At 53.2% G+C, this 13,709-nt stretch overlaps 1 protein-coding gene across 1 annotated transcript in view; it reads left to right on the forward strand.

The window, feature by feature from the left end:
- Positions 1 to 13,709, forward strand: part of ARVCF (ARVCF delta catenin family member) — a 115,681-nt gene that overhangs the window by 29,928 nt on the left and 72,044 nt on the right. The window contains exon 2 of the mRNA XM_027859417.1: positions 6,429 to 6,587. Within this exon, the coding sequence (XP_027715218.1) occupies positions 6,429 to 6,587 (159 nt within the window). The remainder of the gene's footprint in view (positions 1 to 6,428; positions 6,588 to 13,709) is intronic.

Genomic DNA, 13,709 nt, shown 5'->3' on the forward strand with positions numbered 1-13,709 from the left:
GGTCTTAGAACAAGGAATGTCAGGGCTGGGAAGGGCCTTAGAACAGGGAATATCAGAGTTGGGAGAGGTCTTAGAACAGGGAATATCAGGGTTGGGAAGGGCCTTAGAACAGGGAATGTCAGGGCTGGGAGGGACTTTAGGACAGAGATTGTCAGGGCTGGGAAGGGCCTTAGAACAAGGAATGTTAGGGCTGGGAAGGGCCTTAGAACAGGGAATATCAGAGTTGGGAGAGGTCTTAGAACAGGGAATGTCAGGGTTGGGAAGGGCCTTAGAACAGGGAATGTCAGAGCTGGGAGGGACTTTAGGACAGAGACCGTCAGAGCTGGGATGGGTCTTAGAACCCAGAATCGCCCTTTGGGGAGTCAGAATCATCAAATACTACAGGGTACAGCTGCACCCTAGTGCCCACCTCTGAAAAGGCCCCTAACCTGTTTGGTATTCTGAACTGCCCTGCCCTCAAGAAGCTCACATTCTAATGGGGGAGAGAGCAGTACAACCCCCCTGCCCCTCCCTTCCTCTCAGGCCTGTCTTGAGCCAGACAACAGATATAAAATAGTTCAGTTAACTGGAAAATTCTGGTGCTTCTGGAGGGCATGAGCCCCAAAGGTCCTCATAAATCAGCCTAAGCCGTGTAAACCAGGCTTGATTGGGACATTGGGAAGGATTTCTGGATTTGTGTTAGTTTCCAGTGTCTGGGCCGGGCCAGAGGTCCTCCGGGGGATTGTGCGGGGACCTTTTATTTTGAGCATCAGTAAAATGAGAGAGGATGGCCTCCCAGGGCTGCTGCCCCCCACCAGCTCTCCCTGACCCAGACTGGCCTGAAGGCAGGCAGAAGAATCTGATAGTGCTGGGGCAGCTGGCCCAGGGCACCCGCGTCTGTGGGGCAGGGGGCGGCCTGAGTCTGTCTGGTTTCCTGAACTGCCCAGGCAATGATGACTGCCCATGGATGAGGAGGAGCAGGGCCCATGGGCTCGGGCATTGCGGGCTCTCTCTCTCACTGCTGCCTGCTCTTGATCTGGAGAAAAAATTACCAGCTGGGGCCTGGGATTGTGGGACTTCCACCTACAAGGGACCTGTGAATATCTAGTGCAACTCTCTCTTCGTACAGAGGAGGAAACTGAGGCCCAGATAGGGGAAGGAATTTGTCCAGGTTTGGAGTTATAATCGCTAACATTTCTATGGCACTTACTATGTGCCAGGTACTGTGCTAAGGGCTTTACCATGATTGTGTCATTTCATCCTGTAGGTGCTATTATTATTATCCCCATTTTACAGATGAGGAAACTGAGGCAAATAGAAGTTTCTCAGACTCAAACCTGGGTCATGAACTCTAAAATTTAGGGCCCTGCTCACTGTGTTCAAGTGAGCTGCCTTCCCTGAGCCTTGACACTGAGAGACTGAGTGCTGAATTTGTACTAAGGAAGAGCAGAGTTCGAATCCTGCTTAATAGCTGTGTGACCCTGGGCAAGTCATGTGAGCCTGTTTCCTCTTCTGGACTAAGTCATCTCTGAGGTCCCTCCCGGGGCCCAGGCCTGTGATCCCACCCTCTGCCGTCTTCTGAGTCGGAGTTGTTTTTCCCTGGAGGATGAGAGGAGACCCTAGTTCTCCTGGACTATGGCCAAGCTAAGTCCAGCAAGAGGATGGCCTGAAGGGACAGGCGTGGCTAGGCTGCAGAACAGAAAACTCAGGGAGGGATGTGAGAACTATTTTTGAGTATTTGAGAGACTGTCTTGAGGGAAAATCATGGGATCACAGATGGAGAGCTAGAGGAGAAAATCTCAAAGGACATTTCATCCATCCATTTGTCCCACTTTACAGATAAAGAAACTGAGGCACATAAAGGAGAATTGACTTGGGATTAGCCTTGGTGGGCTCGGCCCCAGCAGGTTGAACCCAGAACGAGGGGAGAAGCTTGCAAAGAGGCAGATAATGATGGTCAGCATTGATAGAGCATTGGAAGGCTCACAAAATGTTATACATTTATTATCTCACTGGAGCCTTAGAATAACCCTATGAGGTAAGGGCTATTATGATTTCCATTTGACAGTTGGGGAAACTGAGGCAACCAGAGCTTGCCCCCCCCCAGGTCACACAACTGGTGTCTGGGGCAGGATTTGAACTCAGGTCTCCCTGGATCCAAGTCCAGCGTTCTATCCCGTATGCCGCCGAGCTTCCTCAGATGTAGGCTTAATGTCAGGAAACGTTAGTCAGTGAGACTCATTCAAAAGCAGAAGGAGACAACTTGAGAGGTGACAGGAGGCAGCTGGTGTCACAGTGGATGACAGAGCGAGAAACTCGTCATGAGGAAGTCCCGAGCTTGAATCTTGCTACAGACACTGCGACCCTGGGCAAGTCATGGCACTGCTGTCTGCCTCAGTTTCCCCATCTGTAAAATGGGGATAACGATACCGCTGTTCCCCGGGTTGTTATGAAGATCAAATAAATCATATGCAAAGCAGGTCTTAGAGTGGCATATAAATGCTGGCTAGGCTTATCACTGTAATTCAGAAGAAGGTTTTTTGGATACCTCTTCATTTTTTACACTAGCATCACTTCCCAACATGACCTCACGTCAAACTGACCACCCGCCTAAAACCTTCCTTTGTGCCAAAGAGGAGCATAGCCAGTTGCCCCGGCTGCCTGGGCTGGTGTATTCAGCACTCAGCACCAGCAGCCCCCCACCTCTCCTAGGAGATCGAGGTGTGTTCCATCAGCTGTTGGCAGGCACCAGTCTTGGTCATTGGCTTTCACTGGATTTCCATTGCCTTCTGGGTTGTCTTCACTTACATTCTGGCCGCGCTTTTGTTCACGGTTCTCAGGGTGCACTGGCAACATCCAAGCAGAGGTGGACGTCCACTTGTCAGGGGCGTTAGCGAGAGGATTCTTGCTCAGATACAGGTTGGACTTAGTGGTCCCCGTGGTCCCTTCCAGCCTGTGGCATCGTGGGTGGGAAGGCTCACCCAGCAGGGGCTCGGCCACCAATGTGACAGTGACCGGAGATGTTTGCCATTCTCCCCCGGGCTTCCGGACCGTCTGGGTAGAAAATAGCCCGACCCCGGGGCCTCCGGAGGCATAGCTCTGGGGCTGGCCTATGTGGTCATCCTTCCCAGATTAGGGCCACATCTGGAGTGTCCCTCCACCTCCTGCCCTGCGGCCAAGAAAAGACCTGAGGCTCCGCCCAGTCTGGTGTCTCATCTCCTTATTTAAACTCAATCTGCCCTGACCCTGCCCTCTGCTGAGGCTGTCTCCCTGCCTCCTCTCATCCCAGCGCCTCCCTCTCGCTCCCCTCCTCTCCGGCTAACGTTCAGTTTAATTAAACAATTCATCCATTCAGTTTTCTGTCTGTCTGTCTCTGTCCCTCTGTCCATCCATCTGACTGTCCATTTGCCCACTTGTCTGCCATCCATTTATCCATCCGTCTTTTCTCTTTGCCCATCCGTCTGTTCATCTGTCTATATCTATATTTGTCTATCTGTCCGTCTGTCTATCCACCTGTTTCTCTTATCTGTCTATCCAACCATCTACCTATCTATCTATTGCTGTCTCGACACATCTGTCTGTCCATCTGTCTTTCTGTCCATCCATCTGTCTCTTATCTATCTTTCTTGTATATCTATCCATCTATATCCATTTATCTGCCTGTCCATCTGTCTGTTCAGCTATCTGTCCATCCATCTAATCTATCTGTCCACCTGCCCATCTATCTGTCCGTCTGTCCATCCGTCCATCCGTCCCTCCATCCGTCCATCGCCCCTCCAATGTAGAATCCCATGCTGGCCCATGAGCATGTCAGATCCGCCCTCGCAGAGCTTACAGCCGAGGAAGGGGCCGTTCCACCTTCCAGACTTCTCAAGCCCCTCCTCTGGATTGGGGCTGTGTGGGGGCAGCCCCCGTGCTCCTTGAGCATAGAGTCTATGAGGCAGGAAGCGTGCAGTAAGTGCCTCCCCTAGGCTAGGTGGTACACAAAATGCTTTTTAAAATAAGGTCATAGGGCCCTTGGAGGCTGCTGACCCCAACCCCTGCCATTTACAGATGAGAAAACTGAGGCCCAGATAGGTGAAATCATTTGCCTCCAGTCACATGACCAGTTTGCAGCCAAGTCAGAATTCAAGCCCAGGTCCCAGAACTACAAGTTCAGGGCCTGATAGTATGGTGCAGTGGGTAGTGCGTTAGCAGGCGATATTTCAGAAGGCTGAGGGGCCAGAGTGCAGAAGGTTCTAGCTCCCCGGCTGCCTTGTGGCTCAATCAGAGCTCAGCTGGAGTCTTGGGTCCAGCCCTGAGTGCCCGATGTGTATGAATGATGATGAAAACGTGGAGCATGCTGGGAGGAGAATGGGCAGGAAAGCAGAGAGCGTGCCAGCTGGTCATCAGTCACAGGAGCAAGGGTGTTGAAGCTGGAGAAGAGAATGCTGGGGTCAGGGTCCCGGGAGCTGGGTTTGAGGAGCTGAAGAGCTGTTCCGTGCAAAGGGATGAGCCTTTTTCTGCCCTCTGGGGCCAAGCCCAAGGTGGAGCATGAGTTGTAAATGCAGGCTTGATGTGCAGGGGATGAGAGCTGTCTCAAGAGGAAGGCAGTGGGGGCTAGATGTCCTCTGGAAGTAAAGGCCCAGGGTCAGAGCAAAGGCCAACCCTCGACCCTGCAACCACTGACTGGCCCACTCTCGGCAGCCTTTGCCCCTGGCGGCAGGTGACGGCCAGCCGTGACCGTGGGGGAGGGGATGAGGGGATGTTGGGGGAGAGGGCGGCTCCCTGCTGGGCTGTCCAGGGCCTGCCGCTCACTTCCTAAGGGTCCTGGGAGCCCACAGGGCAGGGCGGAAGCCGAGAGGCAAACCAACCTCTGATCCAGAGTAAACTGGCCCAGCCCAGCGCTCAGCATTCAAGGGCTGGCCCTGGCAAGGGGCTGGGCACGGATGCCAATGAATTCTCAAACAGAAGCTTTCCATCTCCTGACCTGGCTGAGGGCAGCTCTCAGCATCCCCACTGCTCTGCCTTCCCACTTCACTGCAACAATTATATTTGTAATTTGGTACATATCACTTTGGTGTATGTCACTGTGTGTGTTTACAGGCAGATGATAAGCCCCTTGGAGGCAAGGGATGTTTCATTTTTGTCTGTGTATTCCCAGCACTTATCACCGAGCTAGCATACAGTAGGTGCTTGATAAATGCTCGCAGACTGATTGACAGGCATTTGTTAGGCACTTATCAGGTCCAAGGCTCTGTGCTCAGCCCTGGAGGGAGAGGAACAGAGACAAAGCAAAGGCCCTGCCCTCAGGAAGCTTACTTCTAATAGAGGAAGGCATCTGTCCGGTTCTGGGCACCTGACTCCAGCAAAGACACAGACAAGTGTGGGGAGGGGATTGGCGGGCATTGGGAGGGCATGAGCCGACACAGGGGAGGCTCTGTACCGGAGCAGAGGAGACTCCAGGGACATGGTAGCCGTGTTGAAGTGTCCGAAGGCGCCCTTTGGAGGAAGGATGAGCCTCAGTCTCCTTGGCCCCAGGGGGCAGATCCAGGAGCTGGGGGGAGGCGTGGAGAGGCCCACTGAGGCCGGATGGCAGGAAAACCTCCCTCCCTGTTAGTGCTATGCCTGGGTTTAGGGGCTGCCTTGGGACAGACCCCCTAACGAAAGGGAAGGTGATGAAGGCCGGGTCCTGGTCCCGGGCCAAATGCTGAAAATAGTTAATTGGATTTAATTCAACAAACATTAGTAAGCACCTGGTGTATACACCAGACCCTGTGGGAGCAAGGACGCCTAACAATCTGTGTCCTTGAGTTATATTTCATTAGGGGACAATGGACTAAACCAGTCAATCAAACAGCAATTATTAAGCGCCGACCATGGGCCGCGCGCTTCCCGATGGTGTGGAGAAACAAAGGAAGCTACTCTCCCATTCTGACAGAGGAGACAACATTTAAATAGCTAGGTTTGTACAAGATACATCCAGTGTAGATGGAGGGCGATGACCAGGAAGGCCTGAGGAGGAGTCTCCTCTGTCATGGAGGACAGCCAATGCAAAGGTGTGAAGACGCGAGGCAGGACAGCTGGACACACGGTGCCTGGCACACAGTAGGTGCTTAATAAATGCCTGTTGACTGATTTACTGACAGTAGACAACACAGAGGGGACTAATGTGTGAGAAGACCAGAAAGATAGGAAAGAGGGACATTATTAAGCACCTGCTGTATGCTAGCCATTGTACAAGGTGTAGAAGGCACAAAGACAAAAAATGGAACCATCCCTGTCCTCAGGGAGCTTCCATTCTCCTGCGAGAATGCTCCTCCGATTGGCTGTGGCCGTGTCCTGAAGGAGGACTCCAAGGGCTTGCGTGTTTGTTTGAGGGGTGGTAGGGGAGCTGTTTGGGGTCAGTGGTTCCCCACGGTGTCCGGGCAGGGCAGCCTCTGAGCACCCGTCCCTTCTCTGTGTCCTAGGAACAAAGTCCAGGCAATCAGACGTCCCTGGCAATGATGCAGGAGCCCCAGGAGATGGTCGAGGAGACGGTGACGGTGGAGGAAGACCCAGGCACACCCACGTCCCACGTGTCCATCGTCACGTCTGAGGATGGGACCACCCGGAGGACAGAGACCAAGGTAAGAGGGCCTGGTGGAGGAAGCCAGGGCAGGAGTGACTCTCCCCCAACCCCCATGGCGGGGGGATCTTCATTTGGGAAGATGGGGGGCTTGAGCTGGTTCTAACAGAGGCAGGAGCTGCCATGAATAGAGCATAGGATTTGGAGACAGGAAGGCCTGGGTTCAAACCCTGCCCCAGAGGCTTATTATCAGACCCTGTGTGACTCTGTCTAGTCACTTGATCTCCGGGCCTCAGTTTCCTCCTTTGTAAAATGAGGGAATTGAACCCAGTGGCCTCCAAAGGCCCTTCTGGGTTAGTGTCTATGACCTAATCAGTCTGTGTAAAACATGAGGGCCATCTGTCATCTTGAGAGGCTTCATGGACCAAGATGGCAGCAGGAGCCCTGTGGGTCCAACCCCCACTCTGCCATTCACCTGTGACGAGTCCTCTCCCTCTCTGGCCTTCAGCTTGCCTTCCATTCATTCTGTGAGCATTTACTCAGCACCTGAAGTGGGCCGTGGGTTTGCATTTAAATCCCGGGACAGCCTGGCTCCGGAACCTTTTCCAGACTAATTGCACAGGGCTAGCCTTCACTCATTCTGCTTTACAGCCACACTGGCCTTCTCACTGTGCTCCAAGTTTGGCATTCGATCTCCCACCTCCAGACCTTTGCTCAGGCTGTCCCCTCCTCCTGGAATGCACTCCCTCGTCACCTCTGACCTCTTCAAACCCCAATATTCCTTCAAGACTTGACTCTAGGGCCACCTTTTGCGTTCCCCATTGCGGGCTCCCTCTCATTTCCTGGAACTCCTTTGGTTTTGATTTCATTGATGTTTTGTGTTCTCTCCCCCTGGAATCTAAGCTCCCTGAGGGCAGGTTCTGCTTCTGTTTTTCTCTCTGTCCCCAGCATTTGGCTCAGGGTTCAATGCATAGAAGGACTTAATAAATGCTTATTTCTGGTTTGACAGTGTTTCTGTTGTTTCCCTGGAGTGGAAAGAAGCTTCCTGAGGGCAGGACTTACTACTTCCTTCCCAAATTTGCCTTCTCCTCCTCCTCATTGAACAGATGGGAGCTCTTGGAGGACTGGGACCCCCGTTTTTGGCCTTTCTTTGTATCTCCAGCACTTAGCACAGTGCCTTGTACACAGTAGGCGCTTAATAAATGCTTTTTGGCTGACTGATTAGATGTCCTCCATGTCCCTTCTGGCTCTAAAACTAGAACCTCGTGTATACAGGTAACCACAAATGCCAGAACCGGACCAAGTATAAGAAAATTCTTTTAAATGGGAGAGAGTGCTGAACACTGGGTAGGAGGAGGCCCCTGTCTTGTAGGAAGGCCAAGGTGAGGAAGGACTGTGTGCCTGGCATGGGCACAAAGGTGGGAGTTGAGGGGCCAGGGCAGAGGAGGCCCATTTGTCTAGAATGGAGACTGCAGGAAGGAATCTCTTGGGCGGCAGTGTGGAGGAAAAAAAATTTGTTTTTAAAGATGGAGAAACTGAGGCTCGGTGAGGTTGCCTGAGGTCACCCAGAAAGGCAATGACCAAGCCAGCTCTCAAACCAAGCCCAGGCAGGGTTCTCTCTCCCCGGCACCCGGCTGTTCCTCGGGCAGGATCCACCAAACACAGCTTCAAAGGCCTTTGGGCAAGAGCTGGAAGTCGAGGGCCAGAAGAAAGTCTGCCAGCCGCGGGTGTCTGGGGGAAACGGAGACCCCTTAGACAAACAGCACAGCACCAGGGCCGCAGCAATCAAGCATTCCAGCCCAGAGGAATCAGAGTCATGCAGGGATGGGAGCTCGGGTTTCCACCGGATGAGAGGAGTTAGGACTGGGAGGAGGGATCTGAGAGGCGGTCTGCTTCATTTTAGTGAAGGGGAAACCGAGGCACAGGGAAGGGGAAATGATTTGCCAGTGGGTGATTTTTATTAAGTACCTACTACGTGCCAGGCACCCGTGCTAAGTGCTTTACAAATACTATCTCATTTGAGTCTCACAATAACCCTGGGAAGTAGGTGTTAAGTATTATCCTCTTTTTACAGATGAGGAAACAAAGTCCCAGAGAAGGTGAAGGACTTGCCCAGGGTCACACAGAATTCAAACCTACATCTGGAGTGGTAGCAAGTAAAGGGCGCTGGATTTAGAGTGACTGGACCTAGGTTGGAATCTTGGCTTTACAGTCTGTGTAAAGACCTTGGCCAAGCCACTCCCCTGCCTTGAGCCTCAGTTTCCTCCTCTGTAAAATTGAACTAGAGGACCTCGAGGGACCGTTCTAGCTCCAGAGGGCTGGTCTTGGGATCCTCTGATGTCGCCTGGCACCGAATAAATAGTCAGTGAACATTTATTAAGCACCTACTATGTGCTGGGCTCCTTCCACCTTATCCCATTCTTAAAGCCCTTCCCTCTATTAACAAGGCGGTTCAAGGCCTTTTGCTCAGTCATTGCTGCTGTGTCTGACTCTCTGTGACCCCTTTTGGGGTTTTCCTGACAGAGAGACTGGAGTGGCAAACTGCCATTTCCTTCTTCAGCTCATTTTACAAATGAGGAAACTGAGGCAAACAGTGACTTGCCCAGGGTCACACAATTAATGAGTGTGTGAGTCCAGATTCGGATTCAGGTCTTCCCTACTCCGGGCCGTCTCGGTCTATCCACTGGGCCACCTCGCTGCCGCAGTCCGAGGATTATCCTCCGCATTTTACAAGTGAGAAGACGAGGGCTCAGAGGGGTTAAGTGAGTTCATTGAGTCATAGACTTCAAGCTGGAAGACTTAGAGACCGTCTGATCCAAACCCCTCATTTTACAGAGGACGAAGCCAAGGCCCAGAGAGGCTGACACACTTAACCAAGGTCACACAGGCTGTGATAACAGAGCCAGGATTCAAACCCAGTTCTTCTGACTCTAAGTCATAGGAGCGTGCATCTAGAATCCTCGGAGTTAGCATTTACTAATAATAATATGTGATAATATATAATAATAATATATGATAATAACAATAATCTATATAATAATAATAATAAAGCCCAGCATTTACTGGGCTTTAGATTTGCAAAATGCTTTCCCTATATTAATTCATTAAGGAGGTTGGTGTCCTCACTTTACAGATTATTGTTTTCCTCACTTTATTATTGTCCTCACTTTACAGATGAGGAAACTGAGGCAGGTAGAGATTAAATGCCTTTCCAGGGTCACACAGCTAGTAAGTGTCTGGTGCTTCTGACCCCAGGTCCAGTGTTCTGTATACCTTACCGCTATCGATTCCTCCCACCCCCATTTTGCAGATCAAGAAACTGAGGCTCAGAGAGATTAAGTGATTTTCCCTTCGTCGTACAGCTAGTTAAGCGCCGGAAGCAGGACTCTTGACTTGCCCAGGATGGGCCGGCCAGCTGCTAAGCATCAGAGCTGAGATGCCAGGCTGGGCCTTCCAGTTTCCCCCCATGACAGCTGGGAGGGCAGGCCGATGGTGGCTGCTGAATCAGCCTGTGGCCAGACAGAGCCCTAGGAGGGCCGGGGAAGTGGGGCCAGGTCACCAAGGACTGAGCAAAGCCTCGCCAACGCCCAGGCCAGCCGCGGTGCAGACGACGGGGGCCGAGCTGAGGCCACGGACAGAGGCTCGCTCAGGAAATGAGCCCCGTCTGCCGGGTGGGGGTGATGCTCTGAGAAGCCCCTCTCTCTTCCCCTGTGTCTTCAGCCACCTCAGAGTAATGCCATGAATGATGTTTGTGATTTTGAAAAACACTGTGTGATAACGTTCACGATTTGGAATCACAGCCCTATTTCTGCGGCCCATTAACTTTTACAGCCACCTGGTGACGAGGGAAGCGGTGCCGGGATTATTACGTCCGTTTTGCAGACAGGGTAACTAAGGCTGATGAGGTGAAGTAAGTGGCTTGTCCTCAGTCATGCCTCGAGGAGGGGTTAGCTTTGGATTCGAATCCGGGTCTTCTGACTTCAAGGCCACACTGCCTTCTGTCGGACCGGCCTGTGCTGGTCAGATTGCCCCGAGGCCACCATCTCTCTGGCTGTGTTAGCGCCCCGGGGAGGGTGAAGGACAAGGGGGTGGAGAAGATGAGGACGGGCCCAGTGCTGGGCCCAGCTTTGAGGCCTCTCTCCTCCGTAACATTGGGCCGGCCCGTTCAGCTGGCTCCACGTGGTCCTCAGCAGACACAAAGGGCATCCTCACGTAAACAGACCCGACCAGTGGTCCTCTAGCCTGCCAGGCCAAGGCCCAGAGCACATCTTGAGTGCTGGGCATGAGGCTGAGTCCTGGACATACAGACATACAAGTGAGGACAGAGTGCCTGCCCTCCCAGAGCTTACATTCCAATGAGTAGAGACAACTCTCAATGTTAGCAGGTCTCCCCTGACCCCAGGCTCCTTTTCAGTTTCCACGCAGTGCTCCTGATTCTGCCCTCTCCTCCCAGGATGGCCCTTAGGAAGCCATCTTGACTGCCCCCCTCCCCTGCCCCGAGCCTTCTAGTTCCTTTGATCCTTTCCAGCCCTCTAACGCTCTGCTCCCTCCCTCCCTCTCAATCTAGCCTCGGTGGCCAGCTTGCTAGTTCTCATCCATGCTGCTCCACATCTCCCACCTCCGCGCCTTTGCACTGGCTGTTCCCCACACCTGCCCTCCCTCCCAACCTCCAGCTCTTAGAATGCCTGGCTCTCTTTAAGACTCAGCTCACACACCACCTCCCCCAGGAGGCTCTCTGATGCCCCCAGCCGCTGGTCCCCTCACCTCTTTCTTCTGTCCTTAGCTTGCTTGTGCTGACTTTCGTACCTTGTCTCTGTCATTAGGATGTAACCCCTCAAGGGCAGGGACTGGTTTTTGCTCCCTCTTTGTAATCCTGGTGTTTAGCCTAGGGCCTGGTACACAGTAGGTGCTTCATGAGTGCGTGAGCTATTTGCCATGGCCTCTGGGCCCTCCCATCCTCTTTCCCCTCCTCTGGACACTCTCATAGATCCAGAGTTGGAAGTGTCCCCGGAGGCCTCATGATGCAGCCCCTCATTGTAGAGAGGACCTAGCTTTGGCACACAGTAGGTGCTTAGCAGACGTTCACTGACTGACTGACATTGACAGGCCAAGGATGACCAGGACGAATAGTCAGCCCCAAGATGAGAAGAGTCAGGGGGAGGAGAGGGCGGGGCAACGGAAAGAGGTTCAGTTCTTGGTCTGCTCGGCCCAGGAGGGCAGACCCAGGAGCGGTGGAGAGGCGTTCGCCCCGGGAGGCAGAGGTAGGCCAGATGTCAGAACCAATGTCCTCACAGTGAGAGCTGCCCCAAAGTAGAGCGGCGCTGCCGTGGGAGGTGGTGAGCTCCCTGACCTTGGAGGGCTCCAAGCCTGTTGTGAGGGAGCCTCTTGTTAACTGAATAAATGAAAGAACGAGTGAAAGAGCATTTATTAAGCACCTACTATATGCCAAGCATTGTGGATACAGTAAAAGGCCAGAACATCCCCTGCCCTCGGAGAGCTTCCAGTCTGATGGGAGGTGATAACCCGGACACAAATCAGAACAGATCAGAATAAGACTGGAGGAGCTGGGAGGGGGTAGAGGGCACGGAAGGCCCCCTGGAGGAGGTGGCACTCAACTCAGCTCGACTGAGTCTTAAGGGGAGCCGAGGATTCCAGGGGGTGGTGGATGGGAGGAAGAGGACAAAGGCCTGGAGGTGGGCAATGAAGGGTCCTGTGGGCGGACCGAAAGACCTCAGTGATTCTGGCCCAATTTCCTCATTTTACTGTTGAGGAAACAGAGGCCCAGAATGGAAAAGTGGGGAACCGAGACTGCGAGGCCCCCACGGTGCCTCAGATAATAAGTAACAACAGAGGAATTTCTGTTTGTTGACCGACTGATAGAGCCAAGCCTGCCTTCAGAGCCGCTCTCTTGCTTGGGCTCAGTCCCCATCCCCCCATCTCATCAACATGTGCTTCTTTGGTGAGATAGAAGAGAGAGCAGCAGATGGGCCCTGGGGACAAGGGCACGAGCCCCAGGGCCTGGGACCCTTGCCCCGAGGCCGCCTACGTGAGGAAGCTGGCCGGGATAGGCTAAGAACGAGGGGCGTGTTCTCCGCCCTCCAGCTCCCCCACTCCCCCAGGAACTGTCAGTGGATGGGAATGGGGCTGGTTGGTGGTGGTGACACCACAGGCCTCTGAGCCAGGGCCAGGGCGGCCTGGGGGGCGGGCAGTGCGGAAGACAGGATTTCTCAGAGGCTCCAAGGCCTGAGCGGGCCAGGGCATACCTGAGACAGGGGCCAGTTTTCTAGGGTGACAGAAAACAGGGCAGACCAGTAGGTTATTAGGACCCTAGATCAAAAGCTGGAAGGGTCCCCAGGGGCCATCCGGCCCAACCCCCTCATTTTACAGATGAGGAAACTGAGCCCCAGAGCAGGAAGTGATATGGCCAAAGTCACACAGTCATAGGAGGTTATGGATTGAGAGCTGGAAGGAGCCTTGGGGAGACCCAGAGAGGAGATGGGGAGGGAGGGAAGGAGAGAGGAAGGGGAGAGGGGCTCCATGCACCGTGTCACCAGCTGCCAGAATCACACAGGTAGTAAGTGACAGAAGCTGGATTCGAACCCAGGTCTGCTTGACTCTAAGTCCAATGCTCTTTGCCCTGCCAGAGCAGTGAGTTGCCCTCGTCAAGTATGTTGTGGAGGAGATGCGTGAGAAGACACCAGGAGTACACGGGGGAGGGAGGCATCCAGGGAGGCATCTGCCGGGAGGTCACCTTTGAGCTGCGGGGGAGGCTGGTGTGATTTCTACAGCAGAGACGGGAGAGGAATGTCACCCCTGGCAGAGGGAACAGCCTGGGCAAAGGCCTAGTGGCTGGAGAGGACAAGGCCTATTCGAGGACCAAGGGAGGGTCTAGTTTGATGGCTCCTAAGAGAAAAGGAAGCAAGAGGTGTGATGTGAGTGCACTTGCCAGGGCTGATGTTACAGTGATGGAGCCCAGCCTGAGATCTCGTGTGTACCAATATGTCTCCTCCATTAGAATATAGGCGCCTTTAGGACACAGTAGGTGCTTAATAAATGCTTGTTGATTTATTAAAAAACGAAAAAACCATCCAGTGCAGTGTGAGCCAGGAGATCTTGGAAAGGCCTTTGAACTTTTAGGTTTTGAGACTTGGTGATGCTGTGAAATGGGGACAGTCCATACCTT

This window comes from Vombatus ursinus, unplaced genomic scaffold (assembly GCF_900497805.2).
Source record: "Vombatus ursinus unplaced genomic scaffold, bare-nosed wombat genome assembly UNPS02014167.1, whole genome shotgun sequence".
Taxonomy (NCBI): Eukaryota; Metazoa; Chordata; class Mammalia; order Diprotodontia; family Vombatidae; genus Vombatus; species Vombatus ursinus.